General features: G+C 35.7%; 1 protein-coding gene across 1 annotated transcript in view; it reads right to left on the bottom strand.

Moving 5' to 3' along the window:
• Positions 1–3,445: 3,445 nt before the first annotated feature.
• Positions 3,446–25,037, bottom strand: part of LOC132733275 (out at first protein-like) — a 30,752-nt gene continuing 9,160 nt past the window's right edge. Inside the window, exon 2 of the mRNA XM_060719884.1 lies at positions 3,446–3,676. Within this exon, the coding sequence (XP_060575867.1) occupies positions 3,458–3,676 (219 nt within the window). The 3' untranslated portion in view covers positions 3,446–3,457. The remainder of the gene's footprint in view (positions 3,677–25,037) is intronic.

Genomic DNA, 25,037 nt, shown 5'->3' on the forward strand with positions numbered 1-25,037 from the left:
AAAAAAAGTTTCCAAAGGTAATAAGCAGAAACCATATTTACATTAAAGGCCCCTGTGACCTTGACCTTTGAACTTGTGATCCCAAAATCAATAGGGATCATCTTCTACATATGGCTATTCAATATGTGTAATATGAAGACTTTGTGATAAATAGTTTTCATAATAATGAGGGCGGAAACCTTTTTGACATTCAAGGCCCCTGTGACCTTGACCTTTGACATAGTGATCCCAATATCAATATGTGAAATATGAAGACTTTGTAATATGTAGTATTCAAGATAATGAGCAAAAACCATCCTGACATTTAAGGCTTGTGTGACCTTTACCTGTAACCTAGTTACACCAAAATCAAAAAAGGGGTCATCTAATAACCAATCAATATGAGAAATATTAAGACTTTGTGATAAATAGTTTTCAAGAAAATAAGCGGAAAACCATTCTGACATTTAAGAACCCTGGTGACCTTGACCTTAGACCTAGTAACCCCAAAATCAATAGAGGTCATCTACTAGTTATGACTAATCACATTGTGAATTATGAAGACTTTTATGATAAATAGCTTTCAAGATAATAAGCAGAAACCATTCTGACATTTAAGACAGCCAGTGACCTTGACCTTAGAAGTAATGACCCAAAAATCAAAAAGGGGTCATCTATTAGTTATGACCAATCAATATGTGAAATATGAAGACTTTGAAGATAAATAGTTTTCAAGATAATGAGCGAAAACCATACTTACATTCAAGGCCCCTGTGACCTTTACCTGTAACCTAGTTACACCAAAATAAAAAGGGGTCATCTAATAGTTATAACCAATCAATATTAGAAATATTAAGACTTTGTGATAAATAGCTTTCAAGAAGATAAGCGGTAACCATTCTGACATTTAAGACCCTGGTGACCTTGACCATAGACCTAGTAACCCAAAATCAATAGAGGTCATCTGCTAGTTATGAACAATCACAATGTAAAATATGAAAAGACTTTGTGATACATAGCTTTCAAGATAATAAGCGGAAACCATTCTGACATTTAAGACACCAGTGACCCTGACCTTAGAAGCTAATGACCTAAAAATCAATAGGGGTTATCTATTAGTTATGACAATTTATAATGTGAAATATGAAGACTTTGTGATAAATAGCTTTAAAGATAATGAGCAAAAACCATACTAACATTCAAGGCCAATTACTGAGTGAAATATTAAGACTTTGTGATGAACAGTTTTCAAGATAATCAGCGGAAACCATTCTGACATATAAGGGCCCCTGTGACCTTGACCATTAATGTAGTGACCCCAAAATCAAAAGGGGTTATATACTAAATATAACCAATCAGTATGTAAAATATAAAGACTTTGATATATATAGTTTTTCAGGATAATCAGTGGAAACCATTCTGACATTTAAGGCAACTGTGACCTTGACCTTAGACCTAATGATCCCAAAATCATTAAGGATCATCTAGTAGTGATGACAAAATCAGTATGTGAAATAAGAAGACTTTGTGAACAATAGTTTTAAAGATAATTGGCGGAAACCATTCTGACATTTAAAGCCCCTGTGACCTTGAGCTTTGACCCAATGACCCAGAAATCAATAGGGGTCATCTACTAGTTATGTCCAATCAGTATGTGACCTTTGACCTAGTAACCCTATATCAATAGTGGTCATCTACTAGTTATGTTAAATATTAAGACTTGGTGATAACAGTTTTTCAGACAAGAGCCGGTTGAACCGGGTAATGCTCCCCAACTAGGTTTTTGGACACAGAAAAGTATATCTTTCATAGTTTTGAGAGTTTTATCCCAGATAAAGTTCAAAATGTGATAATTTCAAACTTAGGCAAGGCAGAGTTACTGTTGTTTACATTGCACTTCTACTCAATGAGATCTAACAACTGACTTGCACGCGCGACACGTCCTCTTGATATGGTGATCATTTCTGTGAAATAGTTGTAAAATCAGACTTCAAATAACAAAGTTAAGGGCCGGACACGATTTTGATGCAAGGTCATGCTGTGACCTTGACCTTCAAGGTAGCGACCCAAATGTTGCGCGCGACACGTCGTCTTTTAATATGGTGATCATTTCTGTGAAATAGTTGTAAAATCAGACTTCAAATAAGGAAGTTATGGGCCAGACACGATTTTGCTTCAAGGTCATGCTGTGACCTTGCCTTGACCTTCAAGGTAGGGATCCAAATGTTGCGCGTGACACGTCGTCTTCAATATGGTGATCATTTCTGTGAAATAGTTTTAAAATCCGACTTTCAAAATAACAAAGTTATGGGCCGGACACGAAATTCGGGACGTACGGACGGACTGACCGACGGCCGAACAACCCGAGGACTATATGCTCCCCCGAAAATTTTTCGGGGAGCATAATAATCAGCAGAAGCTATTCAGACATTTAAGGTCCCTATGACCTTGACCTTTGACCTAGAGACCCCAAAATCAATAGGGGTCATCTACTAGTTATGAACAATCAGTATGTGAAATATGATAATGAAGACTTTGTGATAAACAGTTTTTCAAGATTATCAGCTGAAACCTTTCTGTCATTAATTTTAAGGCCCCTGTGACCTTGACCTTTGACCTAGTGACCCCAAAATCAATAGGGGTCATCTACAAGTTATGGCGAATCAGTATGTGAAATATGAAGATTTTATGCTATATAGTTTTCAAAATAATCAGCGGAAACCATGACTGTGGTCTACTGACAGACAGACCGACAGACACACTTTGACATTAGCAAAACAATTATACCCCCCATCTTCTTTAAAGGGGGGCATAAAAACATTTTTCATGGGAATTCTAAGTTTCAAAGGGAGGTAAATCAAAATATTTTGGTGCTACAGTTGTGAACCTTGATGTGCATAATCTCCATACTGCAATCCATTCATATTTCAAGTTCATAAAATATTTTTCAGTACTTTTTGAGTTATCACAAATGTTGACATATATTGCCATATTTCTAGTCTATTTTGTTGCCAATAGCAACGAAATTTTTCAAACATAGGGGAAAAAAGATGTGCATAATCCCCTGACTGCCATCTACCTATATTTCAAGTTGCATAAAAAAATTTGCGTAATCACGTGATCTAGTTTTTGTGTTATATTTGCTATATTTTATGTAAGTTGCAAATAGCAACAAAAATTTTCAAAATAAGAAGTAAAGAAAAATATGTGCATATCCTCCAGTCTGCCATTTACCCATATTTCAAGTTTCATAAAAAATATTTTCAGTACTTTATGAGTTATCACGGGATCCAGTTTGTGGACGGAGGGTAAAAGCTAAAACAGTAGGGGACTAAATAGGTTATAGTAAAAATATTTTACTACAATAAAACTTTAATTCTGAAATCTGAACAGCGGACACCAGGGCGAGTTGGACAGCTCTCCATATACTTTGTAAAGCTGTGCTAAAAAACTGATGCCAAGATGAGTACAACAGCACTCAATATACTTTGTATAGTCTGGCTATAAAATGAATGTTCAAATAAACGTTATTATGAATGTACTTCATGAAATTTACCTGTCTAAGTTTAGACATAGCATCTGAAGAAATAAATTCGTTTTTGGCAAATCTTGTTATAAAACATAGAACCTGTGGTGTATTTTGAACAATGCCTCTCTCTTCCTCCCATGGAACAACTACACGAAAAATCTGCAAACGCTGAAATGATCAATGTTGTAATATGAATTATTAACAAATCTTCACAAATACTTTCCTCTTAAAAGTACTTTTTTGTTAAGTAATCTATTCTCACCCTTCATTGCACATGTATATTCTGAACAATGACTGTTTTTACCCTTCATTATCTTGGAAACAATTTTTAAATTTGCTATCAAATAGATAAATTTTGTTTCCACAAGGGGACTGTAACTGCATATGTTGGATTTGTTATCTGCAGCCATAAGATACAAATAACTTGACAGCTGTACATACCATTTATCAAGTAATTTTCCCCGTAGGGAAAATTTCACAATTTTGGCAGTTATCTAATTTTAGATAATCTAATTTGAACAATTTTGTTGAACATAATTCTATTTTTTTCATTATTCTGCTGAAAAAGAGAGACTACTCTTATTGTCAGAGATTAATAGCTTTCATAGGTTACTGAGGTAAATCTTTGTTTTCAATTTTCCTATTGATATATATATAGCTTACAAGTATGTTTTCAGTGTTTTACACATGTTATTGTTAAGCTGCCTATGTTTGTATACCTACTTTGGACAATCAGTCAAATTAGCGTTAACAAAAATACCTATTTGCTCACTGTGTCAATTCTTTAAAAAATCAAAACAAAACAAGATTGCATTTGTCAAAATATGCTATGCCAATGCATTAATATAACAGAAGTAGATCTTTTTTGTTTCTATATATTTGAACTTCGCCATAATACATTTGTGTCTAGTGAATTTGGGGGTCAAGGTCATATTTCAGCATGTCAAATGAAAGACAATGTGCAGATTTGTATAATGTTAAGATAAGGCCATAGTGCAATATTAATTGATTTTTTAAAGTATTCAAGGTTTTGGACACAGAAAAGTACACCTTTTGAAGTATCATAGTTATCTCCCGGACAAAGTTCAAAGTGCAATAATTCCAAAATTAGGCAAGGCAGAGTTACTGTTCTTTGCCCTGCACTTCTACTCGATGATATCTATCTACAAACTTAGTTTCATGTTACAGAGTGTAAAAATGAACAAAGGGCAATAACGTTACAGTAACAGTTCTTTTGCACTGCACCTCTATTTAATGAGATCTATCTACCGACAAAGTTTTATGTTAATATCTCTCAGAGTTATGTCCTGAACAATGTTCAAAGTGAAAAAAGAAACAAAGGGCAATAACTCCAAAAATAAGACAAGGCAGAGTTATGGTTCTTTTGCAATGCCAATCTACCCAATGAGATATATCTACCTAAAAAGTTTCTTGTTCATATCTCTTACACTTTCAGAGCTATGTCCTGGACAATGTTCTAAGTGTAAAAATGAATGAAGCGCAATAATTCCAAAATTAAGGTAGGCAGAGTTATGGTTCTTTTGCACTGCACATCTACTAAATGAGATCTATATGCCTACAAAGTTTCTTGTTGATACCTCTTATGGTTTTAGAGCTATGTCACGGACAAAGTTCAGTGAAAAAGTGAACAAGGGGCAATAACTCCAAAAATTAGGCAAGCCAGAGTTATGGTTCTTGTGCACTGCACATCTACTTATTGAGATCTATCTACCTATAAAATTTCTTGTTGATACCCCTTTTGGTTTTAGAGTTATGTCCCGGACAAATTTCAATGTGTAACAAGAGCTGTCGGTAGGACAGCAATGCTCGACTATTCTAAGTGCTTGATAGTAAAAAAGCCTTGATAATGTAAAATTTTCTAATAAGAAAAGGGTAAAATTTTTCTTTAAATCCTTATGACAGACATAGGCCTTGGAGAGAGTCCTATTATGCTCTCAAAGAAGAGTATAAAATTTCAACTTGTTTCAAAGCCATATGTCAGATATCATAATTCTGTGAAAATGCTTGATACAGTTACCTCCGCCTGTCTACAGGTTGGGGTCATGATGGTTAACAAGTGTGCAAAGTTTCAAAGCCATATGTCAATGGACTTTGAAAATATTTGAGGTATTACAAAAACTTTAACATAAATTCTAAGTCAAACAAGAGGGCCATGATGGCCCTGAGGTCGCTCACCTGTATAAAGGCACCCGAAGCGGGGCAAGTTTAAACCCCAGGGCTTTTATTTGAACAAACTTGGAAGACACCCATTAGAAGATGTTTCACAATGTTAAGTTTTTACTACACACATATAATGAAAAACAATGATCTACTGCCCCCCCCCCCCCCCCGTTAGGGCCAATTTTAATCCAGGGGCTTTTATTTGAACAAACTTGGTAGACACCAATAAGAAGATGTTTCATGCTAAACATCTAAGCTCTAGCTCATTGGGTTTTTTAAAAGACAATTTTTTAAGTTTGTACTATACACATATAAGGAAAATCAATGACCCCCGGGGCGGGGCCAATTTTGACCCCAGGGCTTTTATTTGAACAAACTTGGTAGACACCCATTAGAACATGTTTCATGCTAAATATCTTAGCTCTAGCTCTTTGGGTTCTTTAAAAGAAGATTTTTTTAAGTTTTTACTATATGCATATAGAGAAAATCAAAGACCCCCTGAGGCGGGGCCAATTTTGACCCCAGGGCTTTTATTTGAACAAACTTGGTAGACACTCACTAGAAAATGTTTCTTGCTTAATATCTAAACTCTAGCTATTTGGGTTTTTTCAAAGAAGATTTTTAAGTTTTTGCTATACACATATAAGGAAAATCAATGACCCCCGGGGCGGGGCCAATATTGACCCCAGGGCTTTTATTTGAACAAACTTTGTAGACAATCACTAGAAGATGTTTCATGCTTAATATCTAAACTCTACCTATTTGGGTTCTTTCAAAGAAGAGTTTTTAAGTTTTTGCTATACACATATAAGGAAAATCAATGACCCCCTGGAGCGGGGCCAATTTTGACCCCAGGGCTTTTATTTGAACAAACTTTGTAGACACTTACTAGAAGATGTTTCATGCTTAATATCTAAACTCTAGCTATATGGGTTTTTTCAAAGAAGATTTTTAAGTTTTTGCTATACACATATAAGGAAAATCAATGACCCCCGGGGCGGGGCCAATTTTGACCCTAGGGCTTTTATTTGAACAAACTTGGTAGACACCCATTAGAACATGTTTCATGCTAAATATCTTAGCTCTAGCTCTTTGAGTTCTTTAAAAGAAGATTTTCTAAGTTTTTACTATATGCATATAGGGAAAATCAATGACCCCCTGGGGCGGGGCCAATTTTGACCCAAGGGCTTTGATTTGAACAAACTTGGTAGACACTCATTAGAAGATGCTTCATGCCAAATATCTAAGCTCTAGCTCTTAGGGTTTTTTAAAAGAAGATTTTTTTAAGTTTTTACTATTGGTTGCCATGGCAACCAGAGTTTTTAATGGAATTTAAATTTTTGAACAACTTTGAAAGGGGTCCACCTAAGGATCATTTCTGTAAAGTTTGGTTGCAATTGGCCATTTGGTTTAGGAGGAGATGTTGTTTGAAAAGTTTGACGCCATTTTTTGAAGGACGCACGACGCACGACGGACGCAGAGTGATGACAAAAGCTCACCCTTGAGCACTTTGTGCTCAGGTGAGCTAAAAAGGGGCATAATTCTGTCAAAATGCTTGATACAGTTACCTCCCCCTGTCTACAGGTTGGGGTCATGATGGTGAACAAGTGTGCAAAGTTTCAAAGCCATATGTCAATTGACTTTGAAAATATTTGAGGTATTACAAAAACTTTAACGTAAATTTTTAGTCGAAAAAGGGGCATAATTCTGTCAAAATGCTTGATACCGTTACCTCCCCCTGTCTACAGGTTGGGGTCATGATGGTGAACAAGGGTGCAAAGTTTCAAAGCCATATGTCAATGGACTTTGAAAATATTTGAGATATTACAAAAACTTTAACATAAGTGGTTACGCCGACGCAGCTGATGCTCGGGTGACTACAATAGCTCTACTTATTCTTATCGAATAGTCTAGCTAAAAATGAACAAAGGGCAATTTACTAACTAGAACTCAGCAAGTCGGATGTGTCGCTTGTAAACAGTATAGCTGTCACTTATATAGGTTATTTATAAACACCACTAAAGGGCAATAACTTAAAACAAGAGGGCCATAATGGCCCTATATCGCTCACCTTAAGGAATAGATCTTAAAAGTATTTTTCTTTTTTAAAAACAAGCACCAGGTTTATAAAATTCTTTAATGTCATTTAAAGGTTAGTGTCAAATGTAAAGTATTTTTGGCCAACAGCAACAGGAATGCAAACAAGTGAATAGAAATACCTCTTTTTTTTTTCTTTAAAGTACTGGTTGCTAAAAATACACTCACTGTGGCGTGTTTACATCATGAAAATTTTAATAATGACATCATAATTAACAAGACAAAGTACAAATTTGGATAATACTTCAATAACAAGAGCCACCGCCGGGCGGGGGCAACTCTCGACTTTTTACTTTTTCTAAAAGCAAACAAAGAAATGTTTGAACAAATCTTAACGTTTCCTTTTTATAAATTTAAAAGGTCTGTCTTGTCACATTAGTTTTGTCTATATGTTTTGTATATATAAATATACTCATTTATATATAAATAAATAGATACACGCAATACATTCTATAAATAGATACACGCAATACATTCTATAAATAGATACACACAATACATTCAATAAATAGATACACGCAATACATTCTATAATTAGATACACGCAATACATTCTATAAATAGATACACACAATACAATACATTCTATAAATAGATTGTTGTTGTTGTTGTTGTTGTTGATGATGATGATGATGATTATTATATATATATATATATATATATATATATATATATATATATATATATATATATATATATATATATATATATATATATATATATATATATACACACACACACACACACACCAATAAATATATATGTTCATTTAATGCACAAATCTGAGAAAATTCAGTAATTTAATCTTCAAGGACAAGGTCATTAAAGAGCCCAAGTGTTTGATAAACAACAAGCAAATTCGTTGAATTTATATCCCCCGCCGAGTACTGGTTATTATTAACACAACAACTGAAGACATAAGGCTTTATTTATATATTAATCATGGCATAAACAGTAATATTCTTTGAACTTTATTAATATTCAGGGAAATAACAGAGCCATAACTTTGTGTTAAATAGTAAAATCTGGAAATGCCAATGAGATGTATGCATACTACATAACTAATCAAGGGCCATAAATCTGAGTTATAAGTATCTGACTGGAACAAGGCGACTATATGCACATCTCCTCTTAGTATCCCATAAAATTTCATTGAATTCCAGCCGGTGGTAGCAGAGAAGTAGCGAGGAAACAAATATTTTTCTATATGGATACTGCATAACTAATCAAGGGCCATAACTCTGAGTTAAAGTGTCTGACCGGAACAAGCCGATGATATGCGCATCTCCTCTTGGTATTGAAGGTTCCCATAAAGTTTTGTTGAATTCCAGCCAGTAGTTGCAGAGAAGTAGTGCGGAAACGATTTTTACTCTATATGCATACTACATAACTAATCAAGGGCCATAACTCTGAGTTAAAGGGTCTGACCGGAACAAGCCGACGATATGCGCATCTCCTCTTGATATTGATGATTCCCATAAAGTTTCGTTGAATTCCAGCCAGTAGTTGCAGAGAACTACTCCGGAAATGATTTTTACTCCATATGCATATTGCATAACTAATCAAGGGCCATAACTCTGAGTTAAAGTGTCTGACCCAAACAAGCCGACGACATGCGCATCTCCTCTTGGTATTGAAGGTTCCCATAAAGTTTCGTTGAATTCCAGCCAGTAGTTGCAGAGAAGTAGCGCGGAAACAATTTTTACTCCATATGCATACTGCATAACTAATCAAGGGCCATTACTCTGAGTTAAAGTGTCTGACCGGAACAAGCCGATGATATGCGCATCTCCTCTTGGTATTGATGATTCCCATAAAGTTTCGTTGAATTCCAGCCAGTAGGTGCAGAGAAGTAATGCGGAAACGATTTTTACTCTATATGCATACTACATAACTAATCAAGGGCAATAACTCTGAGTTAAAGTGTCTGACGGGAACAAGCCGATGATATGCGCATCTCCTCTTGATATTGATGATTCCCATAAAGTTTTGTTGAATTCCAGCCAGTAGTTGCAGAGAACTACTCCGGAAACGAAATTCGGACGGACGGATGGATGGATGGACGGACGAACGGACGGTCAGATGCGCATCTCCTCTTGATATTGATGATTCCCATAAAGTTTCGTTGACTGTACTGCTAGGCGCTGTGCCGTAATTGGACTGGCATATCGATGTGGTGGTATGTGTGTATATATTCTCTCATTTCTATCAATTTATCTGCACACTTGTATCTTAAGTGATCCCACGCAGGGGAAAGTATAACTGTATTGAATTTAATTATCTCCCTTTATATATACTTTATCTGTCTAAATTCATTGTATCCTACGGATCTACTTGATCTTACGTGATCCAGTTGACTTTCGGAAATAGATATATAGTTCTCTGGTCCCAATCAGTGAAGAAGACAATAAAAATGTCATCGTTGATTTGTGAGATATGATAACAGAGAACAAACTCTATATATGTGAATGTTGAGCTTGTTTCAATGTGTAGTGCAGTTTGTGACTGTATATAAAGCCGTTCTGAAACCATCATTTTTGTGATGGTGGATGAGCAGTGGCTATGCTTTCATGACTGTACTGCTAGGCGCTGTGCCGTAATTGGACTGGCATATCGATGTGGTGGTATGTGTGTATATATTCTCTCATTTCTATATATATATATATATATATATATATATATTATATATATATATCTTATATATATGTATGTATATATATATATGTATGTATGTATGTATATATATATATATATATATATATATATATTTCATATATACACACACACCAAAAAATGCAATATATATTTATATATATATATATATATATATATGTATGTATGTATATTGTATATATATATAATATATATATATATAAATTACATATATATATATGTATGTATATATATATATAATATGTATTTATCTAAAAAAAAAAAAAGTCGAGCTAATGAATGACCCCCGGGGCGGGGCCAATTTTGACCCCAGGGCTCTTATTTGAACGAACATGGTAGACATTCATTAGAACATGTTTCATGCTAAATATCTTAGCTCTAGCTCTTTGCATTCTTTAAAAGAAAATTTTTTAAGTTTTTACTATATGCATATAGGGAAAATCAATGACCCCCTGGGGCGGGGCCAATTTTGACCCCAGGGCTTTTATTTGAACAAACTTGGTAGACACCCATTAGAAGATGTTTCATGCTAAATATCTTAGCTCTAGCTCTTTGGGTTCTTTAAAAGAAGATTTTTTAAGTTTTTACTATATACATATAGGGAAAATCAATGACCCCCAGGGTGGGGCTGATTTTAATTCTAGGAACAAAATTTGAACAACTTTGGTTTTGGACCTATAGATGATACCATAGACCAAATATCAAAGCTCTAGGCCATTTACTTTCAGACTAGAAGATTTTTCAAGTTTTCACTATATGTATATAATGAAAATCAATGACCCCCCGAGGGCGGGGCCAATTTTGACCCGAGGGCCATTATTTGAACAATCTTGGTAGAGGTCTACCACACAATGTTTCATGCCAAATATCTTACCTGTAGCCTTTGCCAATTCAGAGAAGAAGATTTTTTTATGTTTTACTATATACATATTAGAAAAACCTATGACCCCCCGGGGTGGGGCCAATTTTGACACTAGGGACAAAATTTGTACAACTTTGGTATTGGACCTTCAGATGATACCATAGACCAAATATCAAAGCTCTAGGCCATTTACTTTCAGACCAGAAGATTTTTCAAGTTTTCACTATATGTATGTAATGAAAATCAATGACCCCCCGGGGCGGGGCCAATTTTGACCCTAGGGCCATTATTTGAACAATCTTGATAGAGGTCTACTACACAATGTTTCATACCAAATATCTAATTTGTAGCCTTTGCCAAATCAGAGAAGAAGATTTTTTTAGATTTTACTATATACATATAAGGAAAAACCTATGACCCCCCGGGGCGGGGCCAATTTTGATACTAGGGACAAAATTTGAACAACTTTGGTAGAGGACCCATAGGTGATACCATATACCAACAAGAGCTGTCCGTAAGACAGCGCGCTCGACTTTTTTATTGCTTGCCAATAAAAAAAGTTTTTGCAGTAAAAGGCAATACAAGAATCTCTGTATTTTTAAAGTGAACAATGGCCATGAGCATTAAGATATTTAGTGAAGAATTATTTTATTATGACATAATTTATGGTAAAGTGAACAAGTGGATAGGAATGAATTTTTTTAGATTTTTTAAGTTTTTTAGTGCTTGCCTATAATACAAAACATTGACAGTTAAGGGCCATAATTCAAATAAAATCTTTGACAGAATTACCTTCTCCTAGACATGTTTGGGAATCATGATTGTAAACAAGTATTCCAACTTTCAAATTAATATCTCAAACAGTTCAGTCAAAAAGTGGACTGGTACTAAAAACTTAACCAAGATTCTAAGTCGATAAAAGGCCTTAATTTTTAAAACAAATCCTTGACAGAGTTACCTTCTCTTGCGTACAGATGGGGGTAATGATGTGAAATAGCATTAAAAGTTTCAAAGCAATATCTCAAAGGGTTAAGGCAATAAGTGGATTTTACCCATATTCAATGTATTTTCTAAGTCAAAAAGGGGCATAATTCTGTCAAAAACCTTGACAGAGTTATGTCCTCTTGTCTGTTGATGAAGGTCGTGATGGTAAACAAGTATGGTCAGTTTCAAAGCAATACCTCCAATGGTTTTGAAATAAAGTGAGGTGGTACAAAAAACTTAACCAAGCTCAATACACTTTCTAAGTCAAAAAAGGGCCATAATTCTGTCAAAAACCTTGACAGAGTTATGTACTCTTGTCTGTAGATGGAGGTTATGATGGTGAACAAGTATGGTAAGTTTCAAAGCCATACTTGTAATACTTCTGAAATAAAGTGGGGTGGTACGAAAAACTTAACCAAGGTGTGACGCCAACGCCAACGCCGACGCCGACGCCGACGCCGGGGCGAGTAGGATAGCTCCCCTTTTCATAGAAAAGTCGAGCTAAAAATCAAAGCTCTAGGCCATTTACTTTCAGACCAGAAGATTTTTCAAGTTTTCACTATATGTATGTAATGAAAATCAATGACCCCCCAGGGCGGGGCCAATTTTGACCCTAGGGCCATTATTTGAACAATCTTGATAGAGGTCTACTACACAATGTTTCATGCCAAATATCACATCTGTAGCCTTTGCCAAATCAGAGAAGAAGATTTTTTTAGATTTTACTATAGACATATAAGGAAAAACCTATGACCCCCCCAGGGCGGGGCCAATTTTGACACTAGGGACAAAATTTGTACAACTTTGGTAGAGGACCCATAGATGATACCATATACCAACAAGAGGGCCATGATGGCCCTGAGGTCGCTCACCTGTATATAGCCGCCCCCCCCCCCCACCCCCCCGCCCGGCCCAATTTTTACCCAGGGGCTTTTATTTGTTTATTTGAATAGACTTGGTAGACACCCATAAGAAGATGTTTCATGCAAAACATCTAAGTTCTAGCTCATTGGGTTTTTTAAAAGAAGATTTTTTAAGTTTTTATTATACACATATAGTTAAAAACAATGACACCCCTCGGGCAGGGCCAGTTTTGACCCCTGGGCTTTTATTTGAACAAACTTTGTAGATATTTACTTAAAGATGTTTCATGCTTAATATCTAAACTCTAGTTATTTGGGTTTTTTCAAAGAAGATTTTTAAGTTTTTGCTATGTATATAAGGAAAATCAATGACCCCCGGGGCGGGGCCAGTTTTGACCCCAGGGCTTTTATTTGAACATACTTGGTAGACACCCATTAGAACATGTCTCATGCTAAATATCTTAGCTCTAGCTCTTTGGGTTCTTTAAAAGAAGATTTTATAAGTTTTTACTATATGCATATAAGGAAAATCAATGACCCCATGGGGCGGGGCCAATTTTGACCCCAGGGCTTTTATTTGAACAAACTTGGTAGACATTCACTAAAAGATGTTTCATGCCAAATATCTAAGCTCTAGCTCTTACGATTCTTTAAAAGAAGACTTTTTAAGTTTTTACTATATGCATATAGGGAAAATCAATGACCCCCGGGGCAGGGCCAATTTTGACCCCAGGGCTTTTATTTGAACAAACTTGGTAGACATTCACTAGAAGATGTTTCATACCAAATATCTTAGCTCTAGCTCTTTGGGTTCTTTAAAAGAAGATTTTTTAAGTTTTTACTTTATGCATATAGGGAAAATCAATGACCCCCTGGGGCGGGGCCAATTTGGACCCCAGGGCTTTTATTTGAACAAACTTGGTAGACATTTACTAGAAGATGTTTTATGCCAAATATCTAAACTCTATCTCTTACGGTTCTTTAAAAGAAGATTTTTTAAGTTTTAACTATATGCATATAGGGAAAATCAATGACCCCCTGGGGCGGGGCCAATTTTGACCCCAGGGCTTTTATTTGAACAAACTTGGTAGACATTTACTAGAAGATGTTTTATGCCAAATATCTAAACTCTATCTCTTACGATTCTTTAAAAGAAGACTTTTTAAGTTTTTACTATATGCATATAGGGAAAATCAATGACCCCCGGGGCAGGGCCAATTTTGACCCCAGGGCTTTTATTTGAACAAACTTGGTAGACATTCACTAGAAGATGTTTCATGCCAAATATCTTAGCTCTAGCTCTTTGGGTTCTTTAAAAGAAGATTTTTTAAGTTTTTACTTTATGCATATAGGGAAAATCAATGACCCCCTGGGGCGGGGCCAATTTGGACCCCAGGGCTTTTATTTGAAGAAACTTGGTAGACATTCACTTGAAGATGTTTTATGCCAAATATCTAAGCTCTAGCTCTTACAGTTCTTTAAAAGAAGATTTTTTAAGTTTTTACTATATGCATATAGGGAAAATCAATGACCCCCTGGGGCGGGGCCAATTTTGACCCCAGGGCTTTTATTTGAACAAACTTGGTAGACATTTACTAGAAGATGTTTTATGCCAAATATCTAAACTCTATCTCTTACGGTTCTTTAAAAGAGATTTTTTAAGTTTTTACTATATGCATATAGGGAAAATCAATTACCCCCCAGGGCGGGGCCAATTTTGACCCCAGGGCTTTTATTTGAACAAACTTGGTAGACATTCACTAGAAGATGTTTCATACCAAATATCTAAGCTCTAGCTCTTTGGGTTCTTTAAAAGAAGATTTTTTAAGTTTTTACTTTATGCATATAGGGAAAATCAATGACCCCCTGGGGCGGGGCCAATTTTGACCCCAGGGCTTTTATTTGAACAAACTTAGTAGACATTCACTAGAAGATGTTTCATGCCAAATATCTAAGCTCTAGCTTTTACAGTTCTTTAAAAGAAGATTTTTTAAGTGTTTACTATATGCATATAGGGAAAATCAATGACCCCCCGGGGCGGGGCCAATTTTGACCCCAGGGCTTTTATTTGAACAAACTTGGTAGACACTCACTAGAAGATGTTCCATGCCAAATATCTTAGCTCTAGCTCTTACAGTTCTTTAAAAGAAGATTTTTTAAGTTTTTACTATATGCATATAGGGAAAATCAATGACCCCCCGGGGCGGGGCCAATTTTGACCCCCGGGCTTTTATTTGAACAAGCTTGGTAGACACTCATTAGAAGATGTTTCATGCCAAATATCTAAGCTCTAGCTCTTAGGGTTGTTTAAAAGAAGATATTTAAAGATTTTTCTTTCGGTTGCCATGGCAACCAGAGTTCTGCATGGAATTAAATTCTTTGAACAATTTTTAAAGGTGACCACCAAAGGAACATTCCTGTGAAGTTTGGATGAAATTGGCTCAGTGGTTTATGAGGAGATGTCATTTAAAGCAAAAGTTTACGGACGGACGACGGACGGACGGACGCCGGACGAAAAGCGATCACAAAAGCTCACCCTGTCACTTTGTAACAGGTGAGCTAAAAATCAAAGCTCTGACCCATGTACTTTCAGACAAGAAGATTTTTTAATTTTGTGTTTTTTGAAATCCTTTTCTGGCCCTGTGACCTACATATGCAACAGACCGGAACCATTTGAACAACTTTGAAAGGGGACCACCCAAGGATCATTTCTGTAAAGTTTGGTTGATGTGCAGTCATTGGTTTCAGAGGAGATGTTGTTTATGTTAAAAGTTGACGACGCACGATGCACGACGACGCACGACTGACACAGGGCGATCACAATAGCTCACCCTGAGCATTGCTCAGGTGAGCTAAAAATGTTTACCCATTCACTCAGTTATGGACAGAAAAATTGCCAAAAAATTGTAAACACAAGTTTTATAGCTTGACAAAGTCTTGGCATTTTGTAATTGTGAAAAATATAAGTTGCCAAGTCATTGCTCTGACTTGTGAAGTTGAAAAATATTCAACTTCATGCAAGTTATCTTCCTACCAAATTTATATGAAATACATCTGTCATTAAATAAAGGCTGTATGGGCAAAAGTGTAAAAATCTATTTTGAGCACTGGTGACCTTAACCAAACTGACCCCTAACTCTATCCAAAAGAAGAATACCATGTAAGTTATTTTCCTACCAAATATTAAATACATCTGTCAATAAATAAAGGCTGTATGGGCAAAAGTCTTAAAATCTATTTTTAGCACTAGTGACCTTAACCAAACTAACCCCTAACTCTATCCAAAAGAAGAATACCATGTAAGTTATCTTCCTACCAAATATGAAATACATTTGTCTGTATGGGCAAAAGTGTAAAAATCTATTTTTAGCACTGGTGACCTTGACCCAACTGACCCCTTACTCCATCCAAAGGAAGAATACCATGCAAGTTATCTTCCTACCAAATATGAAATACATCTGTCAATAAATAAAAGCTGTATGGGTAAAAGTGTAAAAATCTATTTTTAGCACAAGTGACCTTGACCCACTGATCCCTACCCCAATCAAAAGGATGAATACCATGCAAGTTATCTTCCTACCAAATATAAAATATATCTGTCACTTAATAAAGGCTGTATGAGCAAATGTGTGTAAAAATCTATTTTTAGCACTGGTGACCTTGACCCAACTGACCACCTACTCCATCAAAGTTTATGTTTCTATCAATTACAAATAACATCTGTCTATAGAATAAGGTCAATACACCTGTAAAAATCTATTTTTAACATTGGTGACCTTGACATTGGTAACATTGACCTTGACCCAAATGACCCCTTACTACACCCAAAGAAGGTGGACCTCCCATGGCATGTTTTGTATTAAACTAAGACATCAACTAAAATATAAAGGCTGTATGAGCAAAAAAGTTTATATTTATTTTTTAAACCAGTGACCTTGACCCTAGAGACCGCTTACTCCACAAAAAATTAGAGGACCATCAAAGGTATCCACCTACTAAATATGAAAGATATCATTAAAGAAATTAAGCAATTAGGAGAAATTTAAGGTAAATCCAACTTGCTGAAATAGGTTAACCAGACAAGGCCCTATTTTCAAAGTGAAAAAAGGGAAATAACTTGGAAATATGGATGACACAGTTATATAACTTGGCAATATCATGTACTTTGTATTGATAAGTCAGTGTGGAAATTATAAAGCCATTAGTATAGATAGAACTTAAGATATTTCCAACTTGCCGTTTTAGGTTAACCATTATTCATTTTCTAAGTGCTGAAAATGGCAATAACTTGGTAAATATGAAAGCCAGTTATGTAACTTGCCCAGATCATGTACTTTGTATTGATTAGTAAGTGTGTACACTTAGAAGCCATTGGTACAGGTAGAACTTAAGAAAAATCCAACTTGCCGTTCTAGGTTAACCTGGTACGGACTGACGGACGGACGGTTCAATCACTATATGCACCGGGGCATAAAAATGCTATGCCACCACATTAATACAACACTAAAAAGTAGTGTAGGAACAGATTTGTTTTGTTTCTATACAATTGAAGAGTGCCATAATGCATAGATCCCTGACCTAATTAAGTCTTAATATCAGATTAGTGGTTAAATCTATTGTTAATCCAATAAAAGATCAGAGTAGGAATATATCAATGCACTTGAGTCTAGTGAATTTGGTGGTGAAGGTCATATTTCACACAGCCTAAATTTCATGACTAAATCAAAGGACAACACAGTAAGACACTCAAAATCTAGGTCAGCTGATATCAAAGTTCACTTTACATCTTAATCTGTGCAAATGGTTCAAATTTCATAGCTGTACATCAAAGGACAAGAAAGTAGGTCACATCATCAAAATCTAGGGGCGGAACCTATTTTGATCCCAGGGTTATAATTTGAACAATCTTGGTAGAGGTTCACTTCGCAAAGTCTCATGCCATATATTTACCCTCTAGCCTTTGTCAATTCAGAGAAGAACATTTTTCAAGTTTTTACTTTATACATATAAGGAAAACTATCGCCTCTGGGGCAGGGCAATTTTAACACTAGGGGCATAATTAAAACAAATTTAGTAGAGGACCCATAGATGATATTATATACCAAATATCAAAGCTCTAAGCCTTGTACCTTCAGACAAAAATATTTTTTAATTTTTTACTATATGTACATAGTGAAAACCAATGACCACTGGGGGTGGGGCCAATTTTGACCACAGGACTATAATTTGTACAATCTTGCCATAAGTTCACTACACTATGTTTCATGCAAAATATCTTAACTCTAGCCTTTGTAAATTTAGAGAAGATGATTTTTTACATAATATATTTACATATAGTTTTACTATATACATATAAGGAAAACCTATGGCCCCTGGGGCGGGCTAATTTTGACACTAGAGGCAAAATTTGAACAACTTTGGTAGAGTACCTATAGATGATATCATTTAACAAATATTAAAGCTCTAAGCCTTGTAGCTTCAGACAATAAGATTTTTTGATTTTTACTATATGTATATATTGAAAATCAATGACCCCTGGGGCCTGAGCAATTTTGACCCCAGGGCTATAATTTGAACAAACTTGCTAGAGGTTCACTACACAATGTTTCATGCAAAATATCTAACCTCTAGCATTTGTCAATTGCTAGAAGAATTTTTTTTTAAAGTTTTTACAATAAGTTTTTACTATGTACATATAAGGAAAACCAATGACCCCCGGGGCAGGGCCGATTTGACCCCAGGGCTATAATTTGAACAATCTGGGTAGAGGTCTACCAGACAATGCCTTATGCAAAATATCTAAGCTCTAGGCCTTTTGGGTCTTTACAAGAAGGTATTTTAAGTTTTTACTACATGTACATATAGTGAAAATCAATGACCCCCAGGGCAGGGCCAATTTTGACCCCAGTGCTATAATTTGAACAATCTTGGTAAGGGTCTACCAGACAATGCCTTATGCAAAATATCTAAGCTCTAGGCCTTTTGGGTCTTTACAATAAGGTATTTTAATTTTTTACTATATGTACATATAGTGAAAATCCATGACCCCCGGGGCAGGGCCGATTTTGACCCCAGGGCTATAATTTGAACAATCTTGGTAGAGGTCTACCAGACAATGCCTTATGCAAAATATCTAAGCTCTAGGCCTTTTGGGTCTTTACAAGAAGATTTTTTTAATTTATTCTTATAACTCCTTTTGGTTGCCATGGCAACCAGATTTCTGCATGGAATGAAATTCTTTGAACAACTTTTGAAGTCCTTAACCAAAGGATCAATCCTGCCAAGTTTGGTTGAAATTGGACCTGTGGTTTTTCACAAGAAGATTTTTGAAGTTCACTATATAATCTATATAACACACACACACACATACACACAGGTGAATCGCAGATGCTGCGGTGGCATAAAAATTCCTACCATTGACCATTATTATGAATTTTACTAAGTCAGTAAACATGAAGTGGATGAGCGACAGACCTGAAATCGAATCCCATGGTATGGGACAACGTGTTAATGCTGTATACTAAATATCATAAGGCTCTGATAAGTAGTTGCTGAGAAAACTTACGAAAAATGTCCCCCCCATCCAAGCTTTAGTGATGGATGGGGAGCATTATTTGGTTAAAGCCGGAGGCTGAGCATGTATACACCCACCCATGGTTAGTTTTACAAGTTTCACCAATTTTCCACCCTGATGGTGGCGATAAGTGGAAACAAGTGGCATCTAGTGGAAAATGAGTTTACAACCCTAAGGTGGCATAATGGTGAAAGTTTGTCTAGATGCTCCACCTACTTTCCACTCATTGGTGGCATTAAGTGTAAAAAAGGTGGAATTTACTGGAAAATTCTCTACCATCAGTCCTGCTCAAATTTTTCACCATTTTCATGATTTGGGTGGTGTTTTGGTGGGATTCTTGGTGGAAAATTGTCTAAATACTCCACCATTTACAAGGGTGGCATTGAAGTGATAAATCTAGGGAATGGAAGATATCTTGCTGAGTAAGGGGTCAGTGGGTCAAAGTCAAGGGTGCCAAAAATAGATTTTTATACATTGGTTTATACAGCCTTTAGTGAGCCTGATGTTTTTCATAATTGAAAGGAACATACCTTGGATAGTCCAGTGCTGGAAGTCACAAAGTCAATACCGCTTGTAATGACAACAGATTTTTTTTTATACATTTTTTTACAGCCTTTGTATTTTTTACCAATGTCTCATATTTATAAGGAACATATCTAAAGTGGTCTTTTAAGTTCAGATGGAGTTTGGGTATGCTGGGTTCAAGGTAAAGCCTTGCATTAACATGTAAAGGTACTAGTGTTTGATAAAGTTGAATATTTTTCAACTTCATCACAAGTCATAGCAATGACTTGCCAACATATATATTTCACAATTACAAACCATGACTCTGTCAAGTTATATAACTGTGTTTACATTTTTTTTGGCAATTTTCTGTCCTTAACTGAGTGAATGGGTAAACATTTTTAGCTCGACTATTCGCAGAATAATCAAGCTATTAAATGCAGTCACCCATTTGTCATCGTTGGCGTCCCTGTGGTTAAGTTTTGGCGTGTAAGCTGGTATCTCCATAACTACTAAAGGGAATGGATTGAAACTTCACACACTTGTTCTCTGTGATTATCTAACATGATTGGCACAAGTCCCATAACTCTGATTTGCTTTTTTTGCATAATTATGCCCTTTTTCGACTTAGAAATTCTTGGTTAAGTTTTTGCGTGTAAGCAAGTATCTCCTTCTTTTTCCTTCTTTCTCTATGTAAAATTTCCCCCTGCCTCTGAAAAAATACGGGGGAATTCTAAAAATTATAGTGAATCCCCCCATCGACCCTCCTAGAATAGACACTGCTCCAAGGGAGAGCATATAGTCGCCGCTTTGTCCGTCTGTCTATCTGTACAAACATATAGATACTTAGGTAGCTATGGGAACAATAGGTAACAGTAAATTTCCTTTTAGTAAGCTCTTATGTGGCTACTTTTTCTCTTAGTCTTATGTGGCTAAAAGAACAATACAGAGAACAAAAGAGTAGCCACTTAAGTACCAAACTTTGAGGATGTCCGTCTATCTGTCCGTCCATTGTGCTTGTCCGGAGCATAACCTGAAAACCCTTGGACATAATTTGTACTGTCGTAGAGGGCATTGAGTCTGAGTGCAGTGCCAAAGAACCATAACTCTATTTTGCCCTGTTTTTGAATTATCACCACTTTTAGAAAAATCTTGCCCAGGACATTTCTCTAAATCTTTAAGAGATATCAACATGAAACTTTGTAGGTAGATAGATATCAATGGGTAGATTTATAGTGCACAAGAATTGTAAACTCTACCTTGCCTAATTTTCGAGTAATTGCCCTTTGTTCATTTTTACACTTTGAACCTTGTCCGGAACATAACTCTAAAATTACAAGAGATAACAACATGATACTTTGTAGGTAGATAGATCTTACTGTATAGATGTGCAGTGCGCAGGAGCCATAACTCTGCCTTGCCTTAATTTTTGTGTCTTGTGCCTTAAAAAGGCGACATATAGAGGTTTCTTTTGTTGACGGTGTCGGCGTCCTCTAAGGCTTGTCTGGACCATAACTCAATCATTAACTCCAAACTTGGTATGCATGCTTCTTTCAATAGCCCAAAGTGCAGTGCACAAGAACCGGTTCTATGCACTTCTTACTTTTTGAGTTATTGCCCTTTGTTAATTTTCATACTTTATTAATGTCTGGGCCATTTCTCCTAAATTATAAAAGCTATGACTTGACTTTATAGGATGATAGATCTCATTAAAGGGATACTCAGGCAAATAAATGACAAAAATATCAAAATGATATAATGTACTCAAATCACACTAAAATGACATTTTCTAAAGTCCAAGCATGAAATTCTGTATAAATTCTATTTATTTTGGGTTTGAAGCGTAAATATATCTAGATGTATTGAACGAAATTAAGACGCCGACAGAATCATCGATAGTTTTAAAACAAGCCATGTGACTTGAACAAACCCTGGAACTTACAATAACAAATTTTGTGGATATTGAATGATTGAAACAAGTCTAAGTCATTCATTTGATATGTCCTTTAACGTTTCCATAGTTCACTGTGGGAACTTATGTGATATTTTAACGCTCTAACCTGACCCACGCGGGTCAAGTTAGGAAACCAGCATTTTATTCTTTATAAGGAGAAAAGTTTTGTTCCTAAGACTGCCTAGATAATTTATTTTGAGGACATTTACAAAATAATGAATGAAAAATTCAAAACGAAGAAATGAAAATTTTGCCTGTGTCTCCCTTTAAGAAGAAGTGCAGTGCACAAGAACTGGTACTCTGCACTTCTTATTTTTATTATTATGCCCCCCGCCAAAAAATGGCTTGGGCATATAGTGTTACCCTGTTCAGTCATTCCATCATTCTGTCATCATCAGTTTCTGTTCATTATCTTAGTAACAGTTGCAAACATTCAACTCAAATTTTAAATATGGATATATCATGAAAAAATACAGGTCAAGTTCGAATTTGGTCATGGCCCATTGATTTTTGACAGAGTTATTCCCCTTGATGAAATTTTCAGTTTCCATTCATTATCTCCCCAACAGTTTTACACATTCAACTCAAATTTGACACAAGGATACGTCAAAGAAATGCGCAGGTCAAGTTCAAATTTGGTCATGGTTCGATGATTTTTGGCAGAGTTATGCCCCTTTATTTGAAAATAATATGAAATTTTCAGTTTCCGTTCATTATCTCCCCAACGGTATTACACATTCAACTCAAATATGACATAAGGATACCAGAACATCAAAGGAATGCGCAGGTCAAGTTCAAATTTATTCATGGTTCAATGATTTTTGGCAGAGTTATGCCCCTTTCATAATCTGGCTTTAACACGATGGTGTGGGGAGTGCGCCTTAACACAGCATACACTCAAGTGTCCGCTATAACTTCCGCTTGCTAGCAAAAAAAAAAGCAAAAAATTGCTGATTTTGAACTGAAAATTGTTAAATAAGTTCAATAAAGACCAATTACGGAGGAATTGTTACTTTTATAACTAGGAGTTACATAAAGATGTTATTTCTGGCTTAAGTCCTATGACAAAACCTATATTTTTCGGAAAAATATGATTTCTCACCCCGATTCCTCAAAAAATGTCACAATTGTTGGCTTCAAAAGCCGATTTCAAGCCTTACATATAATATACAAGCAAATCCTCTTGACAGTTTGAAGAATAATCATGTGAGCTTAATAAGATTAAACAATATCTGGTGTGCGCACAGTGGTTTATCAAAAAATGACAGATAAATCATCATTGGTGTTGTTTCCTTAATGTACGGTTGCTTGCTAACTCATAGTACGGTTGCTTGGGAGAATAAATTAAAACTCTGTACTGTTGCCTGAGAGCCAACTATTTTATAATTTCTTGATGTTTTATTTGTTTTAGCTATTGTTAATTAATTGAAGATCTAAAATTATTGATAAACCCTGTTTTTACATGTCAATGTTTTGGAAATGGGAAAATACACCAGCATATTATACAGCTAATTGATGTTATGATTTGCATTAAAGAACTGTTCACATGTGTTTATGGAATGCCTTTTTTGCATGAATTCAAAGTGTGTGTTTTGTTTGTTTTGTTCAGGTTTTCCGAAGGAAAAAACTAGGTTTCCGGTAAATAACTAGAGTTAAATAACTAGGGTTTGGAATAAGATATTTTAATGAAACTTGGTGTAAAGCAAGCTTTTATAAATACCTCGCTTAGGATGGCTTTTGAGACAGCTAGGGTCAAGGTCACTGTTACTAAAAATAGAAAATTGGTATCTGGTCAATTACTAGAGTTTAAAATGGAATATTTCATTGAAACTTGGTGTATAGTTACCTTTTATGAATACCTCTTTTGGGATGGCTTTTGAGCTCCTTAGGATCAAGATCATTAATACTATAAATAGAAAATGAGTTTCCGATCAATAACTAGAGTTTTTAATCAGATATTTCAATGCAATGTGGTGTATAGTAAGTTATATGAAGATGCGTTATTATTGCATTTGGCCCCCCTGTCACTTACTAATAATAGGTCAATAATTAGAGTTTTGAAATTGATAATATTTCAGTAGAACTTGGCGTATAGTAACATTTTGTGAAGATCTCTATGGCATTGCTCTTGGGTCTCATAGGATTGAGGTCAAGGTTATCGTTACTAAAAATAGAAAATCGATTTCTGGTCAATAATTAGTGTTATAATGAAACATGCTTTAGATTAAGCTTATGTGAAGACCTAACTTAAGATAGCTTTGGGCCTCCTTAACCCATTACTTCATTGAAAACATTTTCATTGAAAAGTCTCCCGTTACAAGTTCAAATTGCTATATTACTATAAAAACTGCTTCAACACTAATCAAACTTGGCACAAATGTTGACTGGACCATTGCCCTTGCAACAACATGCACAGGCTTAAATTTTCTGTTACCATGGCAATGAGGGGACATCTCAAAATTGCCAAAAATCACTATTTTGCGTTGATTTTTTCCATCAAAATTGATTTCAAAGTGCTGCAACTTCTCAATGGATTGAGATAGAGTCAAATGCTTTTCAGCGTTGGTTACACGTTACCTTATGATCAATCTGGGGTCATTTATAGCCTCTCACAAGTCCAAAGTTTTCTTGGCGATGAGGGGGACTCTGTCCCCTTCAAACCCCCCAAACATCCCCCTTCTGGCAACCCCCTGATGTATCTTTTGGTTGGGGGGCCGCGCCGAAAAAGTGGTCACTTTTTTTAACAACATTTCTCAAACAAAAACAAGTGTTGGGGGCCTGAATAAGGCATTTTTCACCATTTGAGACAACAAAAAGGGGGGTGAAAAGGCGTGTAT

Source organism: Ruditapes philippinarum, unplaced genomic scaffold, assembly GCF_026571515.1.
Source record: "Ruditapes philippinarum isolate M1 unplaced genomic scaffold, ASM2657151v2 ctg1769_1_1_1_1, whole genome shotgun sequence".
In the NCBI taxonomy this organism is placed as follows: domain Eukaryota; kingdom Metazoa; phylum Mollusca; class Bivalvia; order Venerida; family Veneridae; genus Ruditapes; species Ruditapes philippinarum.